Source organism: Rhinoderma darwinii, chromosome 7, assembly GCF_050947455.1.
Source record: "Rhinoderma darwinii isolate aRhiDar2 chromosome 7, aRhiDar2.hap1, whole genome shotgun sequence".
Classification (NCBI taxonomy): Eukaryota; Metazoa; Chordata; class Amphibia; order Anura; family Rhinodermatidae; genus Rhinoderma; species Rhinoderma darwinii.
This window is the reverse complement of record NC_134693.1, coordinates 18,233,458-18,258,508: the sequence shown is the minus strand read 5'-3', so window position 1 is coordinate 18,258,508 and position 25,051 is coordinate 18,233,458. Positions and strand designations below refer to the sequence as shown.

At 43.9% G+C, this 25,051-nt stretch overlaps 1 protein-coding gene across 1 annotated transcript in view; it reads left to right on the top strand.

The window, feature by feature from the left end:
• Positions 1–24,428, top strand: part of LOC142657049 (vitellogenin-1-like) — a 99,218-nt gene extending 74,790 nt beyond the window's left edge. Inside the window, exons 28-34 of the mRNA XM_075832099.1 lie at positions 2,390–2,522; positions 8,939–9,128; positions 13,476–13,573; positions 14,723–14,817; positions 15,177–15,336; positions 17,163–17,321; positions 24,023–24,428. Of these exons, the coding sequence (XP_075688214.1) occupies positions 2,390–2,522; positions 8,939–9,128; positions 13,476–13,573; positions 14,723–14,817; positions 15,177–15,336; positions 17,163–17,321; positions 24,023–24,141 (954 nt within the window). The 3' untranslated portion in view covers positions 24,142–24,428. The remainder of the gene's footprint in view (positions 1–2,389; positions 2,523–8,938; positions 9,129–13,475; positions 13,574–14,722; positions 14,818–15,176; positions 15,337–17,162; positions 17,322–24,022) is intronic.
• The last annotated feature ends 623 nt before the right edge of the window (positions 24,429–25,051 follow it).

Sequence of the window (25,051 nt, the reverse complement as noted above, 5' to 3'; positions counted from 1 at the left end):
AGTCGTACTGCTAGGGCCATAACCTGGTCAAGGGAGTCAGAAGAGGGGTAGCTAACCAGCAGATCCTTCAGGGCGTCAGATAATCCTAACCTAAACTGGCACCTTAGGGCCGGATCGTTCCACCGAGAAGCTACGCACCACTTTCTAAAATCAGAACAGTACTCCTCAACCGGTCTCCTACCCTGACGTAAGGTCACCAGCTGACTCTCGGCTAAAGCAGTCCTGTCAGTCTCGTCGTAAATGAGTCCGAGGGCAGAGAAAAAGCGATCAACAGAGGAAAGTTCAGGGGCGTCAGGAGCCAAGGAGAAGGCCCACTCTTGGGGCCCTTCCTGGAGTCGGGATATGATGATACCCACCCGCTGGTTCTCGGAACCTGAGGAGTGGGGTTTAAGGCGGAAATACAGTCTGCAACTCTTTCGGAAGGAGAGAAACGTCTTACGGTCCCCTGAGAACCGGTCAGGTAACTTGAGGTCGGGTTCTAGAGGTGAGGTGAGGGGAACTACTACGGCAGCGTCACCCTGGTTGACCCTCTGGGCCAGGGCCTGGACCTGTAGGGAGAGGCCCTGCATCTGCTGGGTCAGGGTCTCAAGGGGGTCCATGATAGCGTCAGCGTAGGGGAAATGATAGACTAGGTAAGAGGCTTGTAATTATGTAATGGCAGGAAGGAGGTGAAGGGAAAGTGAGCCCTAATCTACCCACCGCCCTGTCCCTGCCTACTTGCAACGACCCGCCCTAGGCGACGGGGTACAACTGGGCGGCGGTCCCTACGCTGTCTAAGTGCACGGGAAAACAAACAGGGAACACGCAAGGGAAGGGGCAGTAGCCCACGGAACGCCGCAAGGAAACGGAGCGGAGAATGAGTAGTCAGGACCAGGATAAGGTGGAGTATACCCAAGTGAGCACGGATGAGGAAGCAAGCCGGAGGCAAAGCAAAGCAGGTTAAGCAGAACAGCAGCAAGGCAGAAGCACGGCAGAAGCAGGCTGGAGCAAGCAGCAGTGGGGCCAGGAATCCAAAAGAATTACAAGCACTGAGGAGGAGAACACAGCAGGTAATAAAGGACAGGGGGCGGAGCTAACTCCGACTGACCAGGCCGCGATAGGCTCTCCCACTCCTGAGCCTGCCACCCTGGTTGGTGGGAGAGGGTGTCAGTCGAACAGGTCTGGCCTCAGGTGTGGATTGATTAATCCCAGGAGTATACCTAGACGTAGTACCTGGCAGATCCCTAACAGTCACACAGCGCTCCCCCTTTGTATATAGGGCCACACAGCGCTCTCCCCTTGCATATAGGGCCACATAGCGCTCCCCCTTGTATATAGTGTACTCAGCGCTCTCCCTTTGTATATAGTGCCACACAGCACTCACACCCTTGTATATAGTGTCACAGAGCACTCCCCCCTTTATATACAGGTCCACACAGCGCTACCCTCCCCCTTGTATATAGGGCCACCCAGCACTCCCCCTTGTATATAGTGTAATGGAGCAATCCCCCCTCCTTGAATATATATATATATACACAGCGATAGTTCCCACCTGAAAAAAAAGATATAAAGTTTAATTACCTTACACAGTGGCGGCCGCTCCAGCTGGACGCGTGTGAATCCTCCGGACTAGACGCATGTGCAGACCGGCGTGATGCAGTACCTCATCACACCGGCCTGCGCAGGGAGTCTTCCCAGCGCCTTATAGGCTGCAAGCCGAACGTGGCGGGCTGCAGCCTATAGTATTCATTTGTATCTAAGTCCTGAGGACTCAGATACAAATGAATGTGGCTGCCGCTAGCGACACCACCGGGGCCCCCTTCGGTGCTAGCGACACCACCGGGCATGAGGGGGCCCGTGCGCCTGAACCGCCCTAATGATAATCCGTAGATAGATAGATAGATAGATAGATAGATAGATAGATAGATAGATAGATAGATAGATAGATAGATAGATAGATAGATAGATAGGTAGGTAGGTAGATAGATAGATAGATAGATAGATAGATAGATAGATAGATAGATAGATAGATAGATAGATAGATAGATAGATAGATAGATAGATAGATAGATAGAAGGATAGATAGATAGATAGATAGATAGATAGATAGATAGATAGATAGATAGATAGATAGATAGATAGATAGATAGATAGATAGATAGATAGATAGATAGATAGATATTTAAATCAATGGTGATGGAAACGGTTTACGTTTGTTTCAGTTTGGATTCCGTTCATGGGTTCCCCTGATTGAAAGCTCCGATGGAACCCATGAACGGAGCCATGATGCAGATGTGAACGGAGCCTGAGACTTACAGAGCATTGACAGTACCAGGGACAGGAAGCTCTGAAACAGCGAAATATGTTTTAGACTTATAACCTAACAAGAAATGTTCTTCCTTTTTTTCAGCTGACATTTTATAAACAGGCTGTGCCCATCCCTGGGGATCTTTCGGTTGGCACACACTGGCTCAGACACCTTCAACTAATTGAACTCACAAATCTTCCAAAAGTATCATGGATGGTCAGAGGTGCCCATGAAGGTAGGGCACACATCTTATTTTTATGCTTTTTCCTAAAACAATATTAAATCATAAAAGGCTCGTGGAAACTCATATACTGCGATTACCAGTCGGGGTGTCAGAAAACTGTTGTGTTCTCAGGAATTTATTGCCAAATGAAGACAACGACTAAAATAAAGGACATTTAATCGTAAGAGTGAGATTTCCAGATATGAACCAGAAAGGAAAAATATATCGTTTAATGTTAGAGTTTTCATACTCGCGTCGGAGGAGCCCATTTTGTCATCTTTTGTGGGGAACATGGGAAATATTTGCAGACTTTTTCTATCTGAATTTTTTTGGGAAAAAATAAAAACTAATAACCTTTAAAAACTGTAACTAAAACAACACAGACACCAGTCACTCGACTTCAAGGGTATGATGGTTCCAGCAAATGTTATTCTTAGTATATTAAAAAGTTATACAATTTTCCTATATACTTTTTGTATCAACTCCCTTTTTTCAAAATCTCTGTTTGCTGTGACTCTGTAGGAATCTTCATTCTTTGCTTCCAGTTAATACAATTCTGTCTTGGTCATGTGATGGACACACAGGTGCACGGCTTGATACAATTCTAGCAAAGTTATCAGAGTTGTGTCTTGTAATAAGCTGAGCACCTGTGTGTCCATCACATGACCAAGAAAGAATTGTATCCACTGGAGGTATACAATAAGGGTATGTTCACACGGCGGGGGTCCGTAACGGCTGAAATTACGGGGATGTTTCAGCCTGAAAACATCCCCGTAATTTCAGCCGTACCGGCATGTGCAGGCGCATGAACGCCGCGTCAATTACGGCCGTAATTAGCGCTGCTATTCATTGGAGTCAATGAATAGCGGCTCCAATTACGGCCAAAGAAGTGACAGGTCACTTCTTCTACGCGGGCGTCTATTTACGCGCCGTCATTTGACAGCGGCGCGTAAATATACGCCTCGTGTGAACAGACAAACGTCTGCCCATTGCTTTCAATGGGCAGATGTTTGTCAGCGCTATTGAGGCGCTATTTTCAGACGTAATTCGGGGCAAAAACGCCCGAATTACGTCCGTAAATAGGCCGTGTGAACATACCCTAAGGGTATGTTCACACGGCGGGGGTCCGTAACGGCTGAAATTACGGGGATGTTTCAGCCTGAAAACATCCCCGTAATTTCAGCCGTACCGGCATGTGCAGGCGCTTGAACGCCGCGTCAATTACGGCCGTAATTAGCGCTGCTATTCATTGGAGTCAATGAATAGCGGCTCCAATTACGGCCAAAGAAGTGACAGGTCACTTCTTTGACGCGGGCGTCTAGTTACGCGCCGTCATTTGACAGCGGCGCGTAAATATACGCCTCGTGTGAACAGACAAACGTCTGCCCATTGCTTTCAATGGGCAGATGTTTGTCAGCGCTATTGAGGCGCTATTTTCAGACGTAATTCGGGGCCAAAACGCCCGAATTACGTCCGTAAATAGGCCGTGTGAACATACCCTAAAGGTTCCTACTGAATGACAGCAAGCAGGGGTTTTGAAAACCGTGAGGAATTGATACAGAACAGATATAGGAAAAATAAATGTCAGCAAGCAGAGAAATAACATTACAAGCCAACTTTGGTAATGTGTAGACATACATTTTGTAATCCTAGTATTTATAATAATGCCACTGTAACTGTGACACATTGTTAAAGGGCTGGTATTTAATGGGGTTCACTGGGCTAGTATCCCCCGCTATTACTACCTCCTTTTATAAGGGATTCTTCCTTGTATTACGCTTTCCATTTGCCTTATTACTAAGTGTGCGCGCGGTAATTCACGACACAAGTAAAGTGTATAGTAAATAGACGTTTATTACTAACACAAAATCACACTCAATTATAAAACACAATATACACAAAATATCCCTGTATAGTATCAGTATACTTCAATATATGTGATAACTATCAATATGTAATGAATATACTAAGGCCTCATGCACACGAAAGTGTATTTGCGTCCGCAATTCATCCTCAAAAATGCAGATGAATTGCGTACCAATTCATTTCTATGGGCCCATACACATGACCGTGTTTTACACGAACCGTGTGGGGGCCGCAATGGTGGACTGCGAAAACTCAGTCCGGCCCCATTTAAATAAATGCACATCTTTTATGTGCATGGTCCGTGATTGTGAACTGCCCGTGGCTGACACTCCTCAGGTCGTCCGTGCTGTAGTCACGGACCGTGCACATGGCTACGGCTGTGTGCATGAGGCCTAACACTATATGTGGTACAATATAACAACACATTAACAGTACTTGTATAATCCTATTACAGTCCTATCCTAGTACCCACCACATACCTAAATACACATATAAAATACAATTCACGCTTACTTCCGTGACCCTCCCCCACCTGGCTCTAACTGTCCCTGTAACTAAGGCATACCTCCCAACTTTCAAGTATCACAAAGATAGACACCCGATGCGGCACGCGCAGCGCGTCACGACAATTTTTTTTCTTTTAAGCCACGCCTCTAATTCCACCCAATCCTCGCCCATGCACACCCGATTCAGCCCACACAGTAGCATGCTCTCATAGTGCCTCCCACACATTATAATACCAAATAGCTGCCCGCACACAGTATAACGCCCTCTAGCTGCCACCATACAGTATAATGCCCCCATAGCTGACATCATACAGTATGTTTCCCCATAGATGCACCCATACAGTATAAAGCCAACACAGATGCCCCATACAGTATAATGTCCATACAGATGCCCCCATGCAGTATAATGTCCATACAGATGCCCCCATGCAGTATAATGCCCAAACAAATTCCTTCATACAGCATAATGCCCCCATAGCTGCCCTCATACAGTATAATGCCTCGTTAGCTGCTCCTAGTGCCAGTGCCCTTGTAGATAGTGACAGTGCCCATGTACATAGCGCCACAGTGTCCCCTATAGCTAGTGCCCCTATATAGTGCCTCAGTGTCCTGTGCCACACACCCCTTGAAGATAGTGCAACCCATCCCTGTAGATATCACCTTTGGGACTCCCTCTAGGAGCGGAATCCCCAGCCAGAGCATAGGCCGGGGATTCCGCTCCTAGAGGGAATTGGTATCGCTGCGTCCGTGAGGCTGGATTCACACGAGCATGTTCGGTCTGTAAAGGACGGAACGTATTTCGGCCGCAGGTCCCGGACCGAACACAGTGCAGGGAGCCGGGCTCCTAGCATCATAGTTATGTACGATGCTAGGAGTCCCTGCCTCTCCGTGGAACTACTGTCCCGTACTGAAAACATGATTACAGTACGGGACAGTAGTTCCACGGAGAGGCAGGGACTCCTAGTTTCGTACATAACTATGATGCTAGGAGCCCGGCTCCCTGCAGTGTGTTCAGTCCGGGACTTGCGGCCGAAATACGTTCCGTCCTTTACGGACGTAACATGCTTGTGTGAATCCAGCCTAAGAGTCTGAACTATTAGGGTATGTTCACACGACCTATTTTCGGGCCGTAAACGCCCGAAAAATGGGCAAAAAATAAATCGGACGCAAACGCCTCCAAACATCTGCCCATTGATTTCAATGGGAAAACGGCGTTCTGTTCCGATGGAGCGTTTTTTGCTGCGTTTTTTTACGCGTGCAGGTCACTTCTTGGGACGTTTTTGGAGCCTTTTTCCATAGACTATAGTAAAAAAAGCTCCAAAAACAGCCGTAAAAAAAACGCTGTGAAACACGCCACGAAAATCGCGCGTGGCATAAAAAAGTCTGAAAATCAGGAGCTGTTTTCTCTTGAAAACAGCTCCGTATTTTGAGACGTTTTTGACTCTGCGTGTACATACCCTTACAATATAGCATTATTTAAAGTGCATGGTGAACGCCGTAAAAAAGAAAACATTTAAAACGCCAAAATCGCTGTTTTTTGGTCAACTTAGCTCTCAAATAAAATGTAATAAAAAGTGATCAAAAAATAGTGTGAGCCCAAAAAATGGTACCAATAAAAACTGCAGGTTGTCCCGCAAAAAATAAGCCACCACACCACTCAATCCACGGAAAAATAAAAAAAGTTATAACTCTCAGAATGTGGTGAAACATCATTTTTATTGTTGATTTTTAAAAGTAGTAAAATATAAATAAATTTGGTATCACCGTAATCGTATTGAGCTACAGAAAAAAGTAAAGTTGTCGTTTTTACCGCACGGTGAAAACCGCTAAAACTAAACCCAAAAAACAATCAGGAATCACAGTTTTTTCCAATTTCAGCCCGCAAAGAATATTTTTTCAGTTTCCCAGTACATTATATGGTGCTTTAAATGGTATCAATAAAAACTACAACTCCTCCAAGCAAAATATAAGCCCTCACACCGCTCCATTGACAGAAAAATAAGAACGTTATGGCTCTTGGAAGGCGAGGAGTGAAAAACAAAAATCAAAAACCAAAAAATGGCCGTGTCCTTAAAGGGTTAATTGGCATTATACAGGGAGCACATAATACTTTCATATGGTACTTAAAGAGTAACTGTACTTTAGGAAAACTTTTGTTGTCATAGCGACATATCAGAAGTTTTTATCGGTGGGGGTTCGGGTGTTGAGACCTCCACTGTTGTTGAAATGAAGGTACAGGAGCGCTCTGGACCTGTGGCTGTGATCTGCGCTCCTTGTTAGGCTGGGCCGGGCTCATAGACGTTCTACGATTTCTGGCATTTCTCACTTTTACTCCACATAATATATTGGTGTAACAGTGAACTGACGGTGCGCGATGGGAACAGGGGATTATAGGTGAGAACTAATAGCCCATATCAGACTGTATATACGGTCACCACCCGAATATACACAGTTTCTACCGTGGAGCTTGCAACAACCCTGAAGGTCTGCACGGCCAGGTCCAAGTAAACAGTCCAACGCTATTACTTAAGCACTGGGTTAAATATAAGTCTGTCCATGTATCACCAGCTGAGAACTGGAGGGCATTGTTTTATTAGAAACTTAGTGAGCGAGCGATGACAAAAAAAGCATTTTATAATACTAAAGTCTGAGGGATTTTCTCCGCTTGCTTCTACTGCCACCTAATGTCATGCTAGAATATGTTTATAGGTTTCTTTAGGTTTACTCTACGTTTTGTAATATATGATATCGTTATGAAATCGTGTAAGCATAAAATATAACAATAAAAAGTGCAGAGAATTGTCTCAAAAATATCAGATCATACATGTTTAAGATGGTTTTCATAACTGTGGCCCAATGTCCATTATGCCAGTCCCCACGATAGTAGCAGCTCTATAAAATAAATGACTCCCCAGACTTGTCTGCACTTACTGTCCTTGCCAGTAAGGCCCCATCCGCACCTCTCTACAAGTCATTTGGGGACGTCCCTTAGTGAGAGGAATGGTATTTTATCTTATTTTCCATCTTACGTGATATTGAATTGGTTGGATATTTTTTGTACTTGTTATTCTTCCTCACACCCATTAACCATTGCAGAGTACCAAACTGCCCCGAGAATAGGGGCAGACACCAACAACATAGGGCTCCGGTGCAAGAACAGTATATGGATCCCTTGTTTTCCAACAGATAGTGGGGTGCCAGTCATAGACCACCTTATTCATGGTGCTTCAGACTGGTGTGCCAATCCACCGGTAATTATAAGACATGCTTGGGAATGGGATTCGATAACAGTGGGCCTCCTTACCGGCAAGGCCTCTGTGTAGCTGCACAGCTTACACATATGGTATGTCCGCCCCTGCACAAGAATTGCTTGTTGAGTGCTTCAAGGATTGGGTTTCGATGGACGAGCAGCCACACAAGCCTGAGATAACCAGGCACAATGCCAAGTGTCGGCTAGAGTGGTGTAAAGGGTTGAACATTGACTCACAGGGTATTCACATCTAGCTGGCACTAGTGAGATAGTTTTCCTGCTTTTTGGAGGACAACTACTTTGCATAATTTTTCTCAGGGAGCATTGCTTTTAAGACCCCCAACCATCTGCATCTACACAAGACACCTCATTTAGCCAACACGAACACTACTCTGTACTGATGAGGAGCAGCCACTCTGAAGCAGTGCTGTCTACAGATGAGTGTCTTTGGTTTGGCTATTAAGTCGAATCATGTTTTAAGGCTCTATAAAGTGTCGGTCATTGCCCTACGGGGTAGTCTCCTCTCTCCTATAGGTGGTACTAGAGAGACAATTTTCTTCCTTCTGGAGGAGGGCTGTTTGGCTTAATGATACAAATCCCAGTAGACGTGCCAAAGTCTGGTGGAAAGTCTTTCCAGAAGAATGGAGGCCACCAAGGAGGAGCAACTCTATAATAATGCTCATGGTATTAGAATCACAAGGAGTGATTGATTGCCATATTCTGGTGTCCACATACTTATGACCACGTTGCCTGTATTCAGTATTTCCAGATTTGTGTGTATTTATGTCGTTGTATTCGTTTTGCAGCTGTATGTAAAGTAGACCTTGAGAAAATTGTAACATTTGACGGAAGAGAACTGGGCTGCTCTCTTTCCTCTACAAATTGCAACACCGTGATCGCTCAAGACTGTACCAATCAATTAAGATTCTTGATCGCTATGAAAAAAATGGGTCATGGATTTTCAACCTTTGAAATGAATGTCAAGCTGGGATCCTCGTAAGTGCACCTACTAATGAACTAGAACTGCTTGAAAAGTTATTCTGACAATCCATTCAGTCGAACAGAGCTTTGTAACACACGCTGGCCCCTTCATTATTACGGGGTCTGTCATTGTAATAGAGATACTGTGCAGATAGTATCACACAGTTCCGTGATATAAAGTACCGAGCTCTGAGGAATTTAAAGTCTTACATGCAATTTAACGGGCAGATATATACTGAATAGCAGCTTTGTGTAGTATTGGTAAAAATAATATTAAAGGGTCCGTAATACACAAAAAAGGGTTAAAAGTGGTAATTCACTATAAATAGGTTTAATTACATTCAGGCTTTTCTTAAAAATTATATTCAATATAAATAATTGTTAAAGCAAATCTGTCGTCTTGTGCCGTGGTACAAGAGCCAGGGAGAGTGAAAAAACGTAAAGGCGTCGTAATGGCCACCATATTAGATGAAAAAATTTCAGAATAGGATTCTAACAACTCAATATAGAATATGCCAGAATTGTATTCTTGGTGGGGGTCTAACTAATGAGACCTTCCTTATTCGCTAAAAAGAGGGGGTTGTGGTGCTCTTTTCCAAGCACGTGCACCTTTCGTTCCAATTTGGCTTTTCTTGGAAGACACCAGGTTCTCCAATAGATTATAAACATCTATAGATACAGATACAGCGTATTGTATATTGTGCCCCGTGCTCCCCGCTAATCACAGTGACCCACCTTTGCCAATAACCCCCTTTTCCCCCAAAACAGATGACTGTGGCTATTACGTTTATATTCCCTTAAGCAACCCTATGGATCAACATAGCATGACGGTCTATATCGGGTTAGGGGCAGGTATTATGGTTTATTACAAGCTTTGAGTTACGGAGAGGTAATGCCGCACCATAGAAGTCTATGGAGTCATATCGTACGTCTGTATGCCTCTAATTTCAAAATGATGGCATTGGATGCTGCATTACGAAGGTATCCTCCTCTAGAAGCATTGCTATAAGGTGCCATACATAGTGCCTACTTCTCTGCAGTAGGGATGCACAATGCATCGAAACTTCTATACTGTTTCGATACTGTGCATCCCCAAACGGGTTCAATACCGTTATTTCATGTATTTCAAAACTAAGCTGTGCGGCGGCACAGCTCAGTATAGTAATACATGAATGCATGAGAGCGGGGCTGCGGCTGCGTGATAAAGCCACTGCCCCGCTTCCGAGTCCTGACAAGTGCGCCGTCAGGATGATGTGATGCGGCCGGCGCTACACTAATGAGCGGCGGCACTGAAGACCGAACATGGCGGGCGCACTATAAAACACCCCCATGTTCTGTATTCAGTGCCTGCGCCACCGCTCATTAGTGCAGTGCCGGCCGCATCTCCTCATGCTGACCGCGCGCGCACTTGTTGTCAGGGGCGGGGCAATGGCTCTATTACACAGCCGCAGCCACGCTCTATAACGGCGGAGATCAAAGAAAACTCTCATCTCCGCCGTTATTCCCCTGAATGCTGCGATCAAAGCTGACCGCAGCATTAAGGGGAAAATGAGAAGGGGGGATGCCCCTGCATCGCGTCACAGGGAATTCCTGTGACGCGATTGAGGGACATACCATATATGGGCAGACAGCCCAGGGTCTATTGACGGACCCCAGGGCAGTCGTACCATATCTCCTGTTTGGCACACTTAGGTATGTCCTAACAACTGCCTGTGTGCTATACGTACACATGCTAATGTATTGGCATATATCTGATATACGCCAGTACATTAAACTTTAAAAACAAAGTAATGTTAAATTTAAAAAAATACACATACACCTTTTTTACAATAAACATTAAAATAAGTCTCAATACATAAAATATACACATGTTCAGTATTGGCGCGGCCGTAATAACCTGCGCAACAATTTTTTTGCGTCATTTATGATGTGTACGCTGTAAAAAAATAAAATAACTCCTTTCTTTCATTTAAGAGGTGTGATGAATTTAACCTCCATGTGCCTCACATTAATAGTAATTAACCCCATCATATACCTCACACATTAACCCATTATGACTGGGAAACAAGATGGGGTTAATTACTATAAATGTGAGGCACATTCAAAATTCATCACACCACGTGCCTCATATCAGAAAATGGAAGAACTTTTTTTTTTGTATTACTGTTGGCAAAGTATCGTTTCGGTATCGAAATCGCAATACTACACAAAGTATCGGTATCGAAGTCCAAATTCAGGTATCGTGACATCCCTACTCTGCAGTACAGACCCGTAGTGTGCCGCTGTATAGGCTCTGTGCACACTGGCACTTGAGGTTTCAATTGTATGCAGGGAAAATTGTTTTACTACATATTGGATAAACAGATTGAGAAATGCTCGGGTGGGTGCTGTGCCACTATATTTCTGATCGGCTTTCCTCGAAAAGCTGAGTGAGCGGTGTACGGACTCAATAGAAAGGCTAAGAATCTATAGGATTCTATAAATCAGAAACGAAGCAGCAGGGCGCTCACACGAGCGCTTCTGACATTTCGTTTTAGCAATCGTGGGAATCTCAGTGCTCTGACCCCCCCTTGATCAAAACTTATGACATGTCAGAAGTTTTTTAAAAGTTTAGTTACCCTTCAATTATGTGGGTGAGACCATTCAGCAATTTCGTCGCCGTATTAGGGAGCATGTAGGGACATGATGAATGAAATGGACACCCCCCCCCCCCCCCGTGTATCTAAACACATACATGAGAATCATCAAGGGAGAGTAGAATGTCTACATTTCCAGGCGATTGAAAGAGGGGGGGATTGGGACAATTTGATCCTGAGAAAGGAAGCCCAGTGGATCTATAGGATGGCATGTATGCAACCGGATGGGCTAAATGAACAAATGAATTATACATGTTTTATTTAAATCCATGCCTATACAGGTCCATATATGCCGCCTGTTTTAAATATTTAGACTATCTGTTATTTTCCCCTATTAGCACTAGGCTTCCAGTAGTGTCTAACTACTTTGGTTACTCAGTACTATCGCTGAATAAAATGCTTTTCTTATTACACCCTTTACAATGATGGATCAGTATGCATGTAGTATTGGAGCTGGGCAGCGTCTCCTATTCCCATAGTGATGGGTTACTCCTTCCCCTAGATGGGAAGGGCTGGAGGCTGGAGTGGACGCGATCCTCTGGTCTGCTCAGCGTATGTGGATTGCTGAACTTGTCACATGACGCGCTCGGCATCACACGACCGTACGTCACCGACGACGCTCGCGTCTTTGATTGGCCGGTAAGAAGGCTTGGCCTCAGCCAAGGGGGGCGGAGTTTAAGTTATATATACTCCAAGTCCTTATGGAAGCGTGCCGCTGATATCAATGCGAGCACGTTTCTGTGTGTGTTTAGAATCAAACGTATTTACACATTACAATACCGCTGGTATAGTAGCCAGCTTAATAGTGAACAGACCCCTGATGAAAGTTATATAGAAACGCATAGGGTCAATTGTGAGAAGGGGAATTTAGCGCAGGTGACAGCGTTACCGATATCTTTTATCATGGCACTGGTATGCTCAGGAAGGTTTCCTGATTGCTCCAGTGCTGCTGGGAGCGATTCGCTGTAACACCAATGGTTAAACGCTTTATCCCCATGTATCATATGAGTACATTCATCCAATAGGGTACACAATTGGATCAATGAATGAGCTACTATTTTGTAATTTAATTTGAGCACGTTGGGCTTTTGTCACGGTGGTGACTGTACCCCTAATTTTAGCGAGATGTTAATAAAGAATCGAAAAAATTTTACTCTTTAGTCACACTCAGTGAATTACCTTCAATTGTATAATCAATTGTGCAATCCATTTGTATCTCTTAAAAAAGCCACATCCTCAACCAAAAGTTGCACCAAATCTTAAGCTGAACATAGACGTATTAATAGTAGTTAATCACCAGAAAAGACGATCATGAATGATTATCATTACATCAATGGGATGCCGTCCAGGCCAATGGAGATGTGATCCACTGATGGAAAAGATATTGGTCTTGAGGAAAAACAGGAACAATTTCTCACATGGAAACTCATTCCCATCTTTGGAGATATCTTGTAGGGTTTGGCCCTTTAAAGACCATCGTCTTGACCATTGATATCAGAATCCTGGTTAGATTGGGACAATTGTCCCGTCTATGGCCAGCTGTAGACTACGGGATCAGGACTGTGTCATGGCTTCTCTGGACTTAACTATTAAAGAGTTCCCAAGAGTCCCTCATTAGGTAATAATTGACGAGGGCTTGTTCTCCTTTAATGTCTCTTTGTTCCCGTATAGATAATGAATATTTTATTTCTCCATCTAATTTTTTGACTCCTGTATTATTTCTTAGTGATATTATTATCTACACCGACGCTTCAGAGGAATTTCATGTTCTGTTGAATGGAATGTGGCTGCTATTAAAGAATGACACATATACAAATGAAAAAGGTACAGTAATACAAGGGTCACAATAACAGAACACAAAGCTTAGCGCAGGCGGCGGCACAGATAAAAGGTAGTAGATTGAATCACTGAGAAGTAATATTGCGATAAAAGTGTGACGAATGGAAGACCATCAAATTGACACGACCATTTTATCTCATGAAACATTCATTGTATTTCACAGTGTTAACTTTCCTTCTTTGTGAGTTCTAGAAAAAGAAAAGAAATAGTAGCTGAATACCGAGGAAGTGAACATACCGCTGTAAAATTTCCAACTTCCATGACCGCCGATACTGTATAAGGCTATGTGCACAATGGCATTGAGCGTGCAGTAAAAGTTGCCGACCCCCGGTTGCGTCCTGTATTTGGGACACGGGTTCAAACTCAATGGGCCTCAAACACGCGGTTTCAGGTTATTGACCTTTATGGTTTGCAGATGTCTGGCATATAGTAAATGTTGTGTACCTGTAAATGGCACATGATATAATGTTACATCCCCGCTACCATAGCAGGAACCCTGGATGTGTCATTTGTAATGTGCCAGACATCTGCTCTATATAGAGGTCTATAACCTCCTGAGTACTTTAGGGTAAACACTTTTTGCCTGATGGCGGACCACCCCCAAACCCAAAAATATGTGTGAGAAGGTAGACCAATTAGGTTATATGGCTGAATTGTACTTGGTTTATTATAACACATGAGGCTTATTTTTTGATTTTTTTTTTTGTGAATATTTTTAGAATACTTGTCGGCTTTGGTAAGAGGATGCAGCTTCCTTCCAATTGAATACTTTGTTTTTGTAGCCTTTTATGTTTATAAAATTTTATCTAGAAAGTCAGTGCAGACTGCTAGTAGATATGAAATCAGTCTTAGGCCAGTTACACACAGCTGTAATACGGAAAAATGTTAGCGTCTATATTACAGCAGTAAAACCCGGACTCCTCTGACCAATCTACTGAGCCGAAATTAGACCGCCATAGGGTTCTATGGTGGTCTAAGATCCGTTCAGGAGGACCACATGGGACGAGAGAGGGTCAGGGTAATGCAACTATAATATGGATGCTAAAATGTGGCCGTATTATACACGTGTGAACTGGACTCATAGTCTCATACCATGATAAACCCGCACTGTGTATGTTTTGTACTTTACTGTAGATTGTATCAGAATTCATAGAAATGCAACGACAGTGACAGTAAAGGCGCCAAAGAACGGTGTTGAGCAGGTTTCATTCAATGGTCAATCAGCCGAGGTAAGCAATGCTAAAATTACCAAAATCTAAGTGTATAAGATCTGCCAACAGCAGCTTGTTGACAGTTTCTATGCAGCAATGGCAGATATTTGTGTACAATGCTCCGAGTAAAAAGTGAACATCAATGAATAATAATAGAAAAGATCCTAAAGAGTTATTACAAAGATGCTAGGTGTTATATTAGCTGATGCCAATTGCAGTGTTAGATGGAGCTTTAATTTAAGCATCTGCATCAGCACAATGCTGACGAATTCTGTTGTAATTCATTCCTTTTTAATACAGTATATGCAAATATCATATATAATTTATGCAAATCAAACCAGTTCCCCAATTAAGTCTATATGATAATCATATTTCAGGTACAACTTACTCCACTGATGCGTGGGAAAACTTGTGGGCTTTGCGGGAATGCCGATCATTGTCCAAAAAATGATTTCCTAAAGCCGAACCATGAAACTGCGAGGAGTTGTGTCGCCCTGGTTCACTCATGGACAGTGCCAGATAATTCATGTGGATCAAGTAAGATTGACTATTGATGATTATTATCAGATAAGACGATTATTGTCAGACATTCTTTATACTGCACCATTATATCACACAAACAACCAGTCTCGCCCCCCCAATGTCTGATATGACTGATAGCATAGAACAGGGGTCAGCAACCTTCGGCACTCCAGCTGTTGTAAAACTACAACTCCCAGCATGCACTGACAGACAAAGGCTTTATTATTCCAGCCAAATGATGTTAGGGCATGCTGGAAATTGTAGTTTTACAACAGCTGGGGTGTCGAAGGTTACTGACCCGTGGTATAGAACAATAACTCGTACAAAACCAAATGTTAATGTGTTTAACTGGAAATACAGATTCATGATAGAGTTAACATTTGCCCCTATGTAAACCTTTGCTGGGACTCCAGTTTTCCAAATAAAACGGGTTCCAGCATATTCCAGAGCACGGGGAGTCCAAATACTACAAAATATAAAATTTGACTTTCTTGAAGCTGCCATTCCAAAGATCCTCATCATCCACTTCTACCCCACAGCGGACACCTGCACATTGCCTTGAAGTAGATTAAGTAGTTCCTGTGCAGACTCTCGGGTGGTCCATAACAATGTCATGGACCATCATTGGCTTCACCAACAGAGAGGACAGAGGGGAGCTTTCATATAAGTCAAACTTCAGTGGGGATGAAGAGCCCCAGTTTTCAGATTTTTTTTTACACTTTAAAGGGGGAATCCAAACCAAATAATATCCTAACATTTCATAGATTCAAGTAAAATTTACATTGGTCCGTGATCTTGGACCACCACTGATTACTAGAATGAAAGGTCTCTGTAGAGCTCAAACCCCTTTGGCACCGCACCGGTTTCTTTTAGAGTGTACTCACACAGTGTAGATGAGCTAGCTCCACCAGTCCCATAGACTTTGAATGTAGCGGTAGCGTGCATGGTCAACCACCACCCCATGCGAACTAGGTGCTCGGAACCCCCATTCAAGTAATCGGTGTGGGTCCCAGCGAAGGGTCCCCCAGTAGTCAGACAATTATCACCTACCCGGTGGATAGGTGGTAAATGTCGGTTTTGGGACAACTTCTTTTAGACAGTTAGAGGTTTGGCGTTAGTTGGTTACTTTCAACAGCATGTAAAAAAGCCTATAGGTGATCATATGAGCATTCTGCAAGGGCACACCTACCATAGAGGCAGATAATGTGACTGCTATGAGGTCATTGGAGAGAGAGGGCCCAACCCTGGTTGGTCCCATTTCCCTTTACTACTAGGATGGGAAAACCACAGGACTCCCATCTAAAGAGGAACTGCATTGCTAGCTAACAAGGGGTGGGGAATAGGCCCAAGGTCCTGGCATGGGTGTGGGGGGACAAACAAACACCAGACCCATCTGTTTTAGGTGGCATAAACTAGCACCATAATGAGGAGCCCATTTTGATCTTTGTTATGGGGCTCCCTCTTTTTCTGTACACAACTGGCATCATGGACATGTCCAATGGAATTTGTCATTAAATTTTCATATTATGACTCTAAGGGGTCCATCATGTTTTATGCCAAGCGTTTTTGTGACCCTTTTGTCCCATTCACTACAATGAGGAAAAACGGCAAATGCACGCATAGGAATATTTATCTTCTGTGTGTGAGCAAATTCACCTTGTAAATGTTCTGCCGGGATACACTAAGCCTCTTTATGAATGATATGTGTAAGCTGGGTCCACCAAAAATAATAATTCATAAGAGTGGAAATAACCAAAATGTCAACCTTGAGCCCATACATAAAACTTAGATAACATTTTATATTTATCCCTTCAGCACATTCATTTTTTATTGTCTCGTAGGTTGTGCACTGGGCCGGCAATACATCATGTTAGAAAATGAGTTTATTGGGGAACGTCAGTCAACCTGTTTTTCAGCGGAGCCGGTATTAAAATGTGTGAAAGGATGTCATCCAGCAACAGCGGTCCCAATTACTGTCGCGTTTCACTGCCTTCCTAAAGGTACAGTTTGCTGCATGTGGCCATTAACTTTAATGTATAACCTACAGGAGAATGGCCATAATAACCAACTACTAACGTAGTCTGTGCGGACCACAGGGGAATAAGCTCATAATTAATTTGCCTTGAACAGTGATGTGATCTCCTGGCTTGGGCATAATTTCCTCCTGGACTCAAATATGATGGAAATTCTAAAGGTGGCCATACTCCTCCAGTAGCTGTCGGCCGAATAACGAATTTGTCTGACAGCTACTCTTTCCAACCTGCCCATACACATGCAGGCTCGGTTCGGCCAACCATGCATACATTCCCAATGGCTTATCTTCCTTGAGAACAAAGGATCGGCCATGTTGAAATTCAACAAGCCCCGACACTTTTTTCATACATCTGCCAAACGAACCTTGGCCAAACATTTAAAGGGGTTTTCCGAGTTATTTAAAAAAATTGGCCACGGTAGGAGGGATACAAAAAAAAAAAAAGAGCTATTGCTGAACACAAAGATCCTCGTTGTTCCAGCGCCGCCGCTTCTGTTTCTCTCCGCCGCTGTATATTGAGATAGCTGCAGTGATGATGTGCTTGTATATCCACACGATCACTGTAGCCAATCACTGGTCTCAGTGGGTATACGGTACAGGATTGCTGACGCCAGTGCTTGGCTGCAGCGACCACATGGGTGTACGGGCACGTCATGTCAATACACTGTGGCGGGGAGGAACGGAGCGGCGGCGCTGGAATGACAGGGATCTATGAGGTAAGTAATGGTCCAGAACTGCATTCACAATTTTGCAGGTTTCAGAGCTGAAATCTCCCAGCATTCCTTGCTGCCTCGATGTCTACAAAGAGCTTGCTTTTGTGATCTGTATTCTTGGAATTATACCAGGCTCTGTATAATAAGGTTCACTATGGGGGGTTACTGGGGGTTACTTTGAATAAAAGGCCACGAGCTGTTTTATTATAAAACATAAATAACAATAATCCTTCAAATAAAAGTTTTCACAAAATATAAACTATTATGATCAACAATTGCTATAAAAGAGACAGAGAAAGGGGGTCACAGTGATAAATCAACCATTACATTAACACCTGCACGCCACCATTTTACCCTCAGCCGCCAACACCGGCAGTAACATGTCGCCATTCCACTTCTGCAACATTTGGGCCTAAACCCTAAGACCGGGAGCCATATCTCCATAGACTTCCCAATGGAAAAAGCCCAACTGTCCCCATTTTTGTGGGATTGTTTAACGGTCACTAAATGGGTGGGATTTATGGACATTTGCAGTGTAAATTTTCGGGATGTTTTGTGGGTAATCCCAGGCCGATTAGGGCGGAGCTTAAAGTGTCCTGCGAATGGGGATGTAAAAATTGGGAGGAGTGCCCATTGGATTTACCGCCTCTTCCTGGAACCTCCCACTTCTTGCCCATCCGGGCTGTAAATAACCATTCCCTCGCAACCTGTTAACCCCTACCTGCCTGTATTTCCCTTATCCCCTGTCATGTTTCCCTCTGCCTAGCTTTGCCTGTCTCCAGTCACACTAATGTAGGAAAAAGGCCTCATTCACACAGTGCAGTAGTGGTGCGATTTTTATTTTATTTTATTTGTGTTCTGTAGCTAAACGCTTGAACTGAGGAGTATAAAGGAAATGCATTAAAGCCTGGGTCAAAACTGTGATATGTGAATGAGGCCCACTGCTAAATCAAATCTCAACTAAGCTGTTATGGGTATATCTGCTAACAGGCTTGTTGACTGTTTCCAATAAGAACCAGTCGGTCTGTAGCTCTGTGCTTTAATACAAGTTGTAACCATGTAACACAGCCAGTCACCATGCCGTGTAATAGTAATAGCCACAAAGGCCAAAAAAACAGACCAAGCCACAGTGCCCTCACAATACTGCCAGCCAGAGAGCCCCACAACAGAGGCAGCCGCATGGCTTCTATAATATATCTAGCCACAGCGCCCATTAAAGATCCAGCCACAATACTCCCCAATAGTGCCATTCAGAGCCCCAAAACGCAGCCATTCACAGCATCCTGTGTCAACGCTGGTCACAGTACCCCCATAACGCAGCTAACCACAGTACTTCCACAGTGCAAACCATAGTGACCTAGCAATCTTTTACTGTGGAGGATACCTAGTTTGATACCTAGTGACATTTAAAGCCACGCACAGATAAGGCCCCTAAACTGCACCATTGCCCCTTTTAGTCCAAAATTTTCATAGACCACGCTCCAATGTGGTCTGCTTCATGGGACAATCCTGTAAAAAGCAGAACTATTGCCAAGTAAGAGCACTTTGTACACCTCTATATCAAAGTTTCTTCGTTTTTCTAAGACACATAGCCCCTACATTTAAAAGCACGGCATGAGGACAATGCGAGTACCCCGTAGACACATGGTGCGTACCCCCTGGGGGTACACATACTATAGGTTGAGGACTTAAACTCTATATCTAGGTGTTTTCGTTATTCCCCTACATAAGGGAATGGAGATACAGGACATGAATAGATGTACAAGGGTATTCAAGTGTAAAAACTGGGACACAAGCGAAGAAGCCGCAGCGCGCGGGATGATTCATTGCTGTAACTAACATTTACATAGCCCGCTGCTGGCTTTTGTGATATCATATTTGCATATTTTAAAGGGAAAGTCACATGAAATTTGACTTTATGCTTTTTTTTTATGCATGATATAAATAAAGTATAAAGTGCATTTCAACATGATTAGAGTTACAATGATGGGTGTCACCAGCTGAGCCCTTGGTCTCCTAGAACTTTTGATTAAATAGCGCCGACAATGTGGACGGTTCCAGTAGCGATTTGTCTCACTAACCCTCATATAATAAATGTATTCCCTTTAAGCCTCTTCTGAGCGAACTGAATAAGGTCAGCCGTCACAGAGGATTATTGATCCCTCTGATCGCTCTACATTGACCACAACTATAGATTAGTAATAATTGTGCTATTTTGGCCATGATTAATATATGAGAATAACTTGGTCCTGTACATTTTGCAAAAGCAAAGGACTAGCATTGGATGCCGTGTTTATGCGTCTAAGCAAAGGCGAAATCTGCATAGAGTTTTTCAATTATCCTAAGTTTATGTTGGTTGCAGGGTATTCCGGTTTCCTCCAACACTTCACATATCTCACCTACAGTATAGTTTGCTTCTTATGAAAAGTTTGTGTATGGATATAGAGAAGTGTGCATACATGCCTCTGTAAGGATATCAGACTGTAATCTCCACTGAGGAATAAACAGTCAATTTTATAGTAAAAGAACAAACATAAAATAGATGAATGCTGTAAAATGAAACAAAACTTTCACTAAACTAAATGACATGGCATAAAATATTATTTCTTGGCACATCTTTGTCACAAAAAATTAACAAAATTAAGTAAGTTGCGTCTGGTATTGCAGCTTAGCTTCTTTGAAAGGAAATGGCTTAAGCTGCAATACCACACATTACCTGTGGACAGGTGTGGAGCTGTTTCTGGAAGAAAGCAGCCATGTTTTTCTAATCCTATACAACCCCTTTAGCACTATCTGGCCATTTCCTAGAGAAATCAGAGCAAAAACTAAGTTTACAGTCATTATTTTAAAGAAGAGAAGATGTAACTTGCAGGTATGTTGGCGGCAGGGGGCCCACATACTGTTTTTTATACAGGGGCCCTCAATTGTTTGTGTCCTCCCCTGCTATGTATGAACAGCTGTCGAATAGAAGCGTTAACACAATTCTACAATTCTATAGGTAGTGAAGCAGTGAATCATTGTTGTGTAGTAATAGTATGCAGGGGGATAGAAAGGTATCTGCCCCATAGTGAGCCTGAAAGGAATTAGAAAAGAAATCCATTAATGTAGTTTTGTCCCTCCCCTGAGGAGTTCATGTAGGGAGAAAGTGTATGTGGGCCCAATCCTGGTGCTTATTTATTCAACCATACTATACTGGGACATAAAAGTGTGATACAAATTCACAACCAATGCCACTTGTCCAAGAGAAGAGAATTGTTTCTCTATTCCCAGTTTAAAGGGATCCTGTCATCAACATCTTACCTGTCAAACTAGCCTGACCCCTCAATGGCCGCAGCTGTCCAGAGTTCGTTCCTGTCGCTCTTCTTTCCTGAAGTCCTCCTCTGTCGGTAAATGTAGTCGTTTAAACTCTTCCCGCCTTTTATGGTAATTCGTTTTCCCTCTGGGACGCAGCTTCTTAACCCCGCCCACCACCGGCACCTGTCCGGCCCTGACTGGCTAAGGAGCTGTCAATCGAAAAGAAGGAGGTGGAGTCCACTCTGAGACGCTGAAGGAATGAAAATCTGACTCTTTTCAGATGAAGATTTGACTCTTTTCTGCTCATTTGCATACGGCGTGGGACCACTGAAAAACGGAATACTAAAGTTACAGAACTGACTTAGAACATATTTATAGCTTAGATGACAATGATTTTTCACCCACTTTTACCAGGTATTGCTGGCTTTATAGCTAAAATGCTGGTGACAGGTTCCCTTTAAACCCGCACTCCCCTTTTTATAGTCTGTGGAGCAATGGAGCAGGGTCGCATCTATAGGAGTGTGGAGAGATGGAGCAAGGTCACATCTGGAGGAGTGTGGAGAGATGGAGCAAGGTCACATCTATAGGAGTGTGGAGAGATGGAGCAAGGTCACATCTGGAGGACTGTGGAAAGATGAAGCAAGGTCACATTCAGAGGAGTGTTGAGAGATGGAGCAAGGTCGCGTCTACAGTAGTGTAGAGAGATGGAGCAAGGTCACATCTATAGGCGTGTGGAGAGATGGAGCAAGGTCACATCTAGAGGAGTGTGGAGAGATGGAGCAAGGTCGTATCTAGAGGAGTGTGGAGAGATGGGGCAAGGTCACATCTAGAGGAGTGTGGAGAGATGGAGCAAGGTCACATCTAGAGGAGTGTGGAGAAATGGAGCAAGGTCGCATCTAGAGGAGTGTTGAGAGATGGAGCACGGTCACATTCAGAGGAGTGTGGAGAGATGGAGCAAGGTCACATCTAGAGGATTGTGGAGAGATGGAGCAAGGTCGCATCTAGATGAGTGTGGAGAGATGGAGCAAGGTCGCATCTAGAGGAGTGTGGAGAGATGGAGCAAGGTCACATCTAGAGGAGTGTGGAGAGATGGAGCAAGGTCACATCTAGAGGAGTGTGGAGAGATGGAGCAAGGTCGCATCTAGAGGAGTGTGGAGAGATGGAGCAAGGTCACATTCAGAGGAGTGTGGAGAGATGGAGCAAGGTCGCGTCTACAGTAGTGTAGAGAGATGGAGCAAGAACACATCTAGAGGAGTGTGGAGAGATAGAGTAGAGTCACATCTAGAGGAGTGTGGAGAGATGGAGCAAGGTCACATTCAGAGGAGTGTGGAGAGATGGAGCAAGGTCACATCTAGAGGATTGTGGAGAGATGGAGCAAGGTCGCATCTAGATGAGTGTGGAGAGATGGAGCAAGGTCGCATCTAGAGGAGTGTGGAGAGATGGAGCAAGGTCACATCTAGAGGAGTGTGGAGAGATGGAGCAAGGTCACATCTAGAGGAGTGTGGAGAGATGGAGCAAGGTCGCATCTAGAGGAGTGTGGAGAGATGGAGCAAGGTCACATTCAGAGGAGTGTGGAGAGATGGAGCAAGGTCGCGTCTACAGTAGTGTAGAGAGATGGAGCAAGAACACATCTAGAGGAGTGTGGAGAGATAGAGTAGAGTCACATCTAGAGGAGTGTGGAGAGATGGAGCAAGGTCACATTCAGAGGAGTGTGGAGAGATGGAGCAAGGTCGCGTCTACAGTAGTGTAGAGAGATGGAGCAAGAACACATCTAGAGGAGTGTGGAGAGATAGAGTAGAGTCACATCTAGAGGAGTGTGGAGAGATGGAGCAAGGTCACATTCAGAGGAGTGTGGAGAGATGGAGCAAGGTCGCGTCTACAGTAGTGTAGAGAGATGGAGCAAGAACACATCTAGAGGAGTGTGGAGAGATGGAGCAAGGTCACATCTAGAGGAGTGTGGAGAGATGGAGCAAGGTCACATGTAGAGGAGTGTGGAGAGATGGAGCAAGGTCTTATCTACAGTAGTGTGGAGAGATGGAGCAAGGTCACATCTAGAGGAGTGTGGAGAGATGGAGCAAGGTCTTATCTACAGTAGTGTGGAGAGATGGAGCAAGGTCACATCTAGAGGAGTGTGGAGAGATGGAGCAGGATCACATCTGGAAGAGTGTGGAGAGATGGAGCAAGGTCACATCTAGAGGAGTGAGGAGAGATGGAGCAAGGTCGCATCTAGAGGAGTGTGGAGAGATGGAGCAAGGTCTTATCTACAGTAGTGTGGAGAGATGGAGCAAGGTCTTATCTACAGTAGTGTGGAGAGATGGAGCAAGGTCACATCTAGAGGAGTGTGGAGAGATGGAGCAGGGTCACATGTAGGAGGAGAAAAGTTGAGGTAAAACTAAGATGTTGCCCCTCCACCGTGGACCCTATAGAAACCCCTAAAGCTGCTACTTTGGCACCTTCACTAGTTAATTGGATAAACAAGAAACTGGCACTATCATAAATCCATCCAATACACTAATTATAAGCTAAAACTTCCCAGCTATAGATGGTAAATAGCATCTGAGGTTCTACAAAAACGCAACCTTTATTTTTTCCACATAAATGAATTGATTTGGAGATAAAACGACTATTGTATTACATTTTGACCTACATTTTTCTTTCTTAGAATCAGCAGTGGCACTGGAGGACTGGCAAGCTAACCCCAAAGTGTCATCGGAAGACCTGATTAAAGAAGTGGAGGCTCATACCAGCTGTGTGTGTACAGAAGAATGTGCCAAAATATAACACGCTTCACGGATGTAGCAGAGCTGAATTCATCATTTAACCCTTTGGGAATAACTAACAAAAGATAATATAACAGGTTTATCACCAGAAATAAAAAAAAAACATTGTGATGTTACATTGACTTGCGTCCAATGACAAATACATCTCTGCTACATTAAAATTCAAAAGTATCCAAATTCAAAAATTCCAAGACAATTAATTCATGAAAAATCAGGTCTTTGCCAATCTCTACCGCTAGGTTTGTATTTTTCCTGGTTTGTGCTGTGAGTTCAATAAACATCAGGTAACCTGACAGAAGGTTGGTAATTGAAAACATGTAGCGCCTCCGTGATTACTTAACATTTACTACCGGGTCTCTCATTGCAAGTGGAACAAAATTCAAATGATGTAATATGTTACAAGTTTGTGCGCCGCGATCCATCGCCTGCTGTCACCCGGTACATCAAGTTTGTTACGGAACATTAGCGTTACCGGGAGAATGCCTCCGATGCAAGACTTCTTTTATTTTCACACATCTGTAGCTCACAGCAGGCTCACAGTTTGGTTACAGTTCAATTCGTACAACTGGCAGTTTGCAAATGATTCTCGTAGCAGTGACAAGTGTAATGTGTCTGTATATCTCGGAGGCAGAACATTGCAGCCCGGCTGGTTCTACGCAGCGGGGGGTACGGATTATACCGCTGTCATATCTCAAGAATATACAGAATTACAGATGCATTACATGGACGGGGGGAGGGGAGGTGGGCAGGGGAGGGGGTAGCGATCCTAAGGCTTAGCCGAGCCTGTAGCCTCCATATGCATTATGTGTTATATTTCTTACATGTCTTTACATTCGGATCATAGGTTTGACAATTTTTATCCCTTGTTACCGAGATAAAAAGTGCAATATGTTTTTATTTTCCCAGATAGA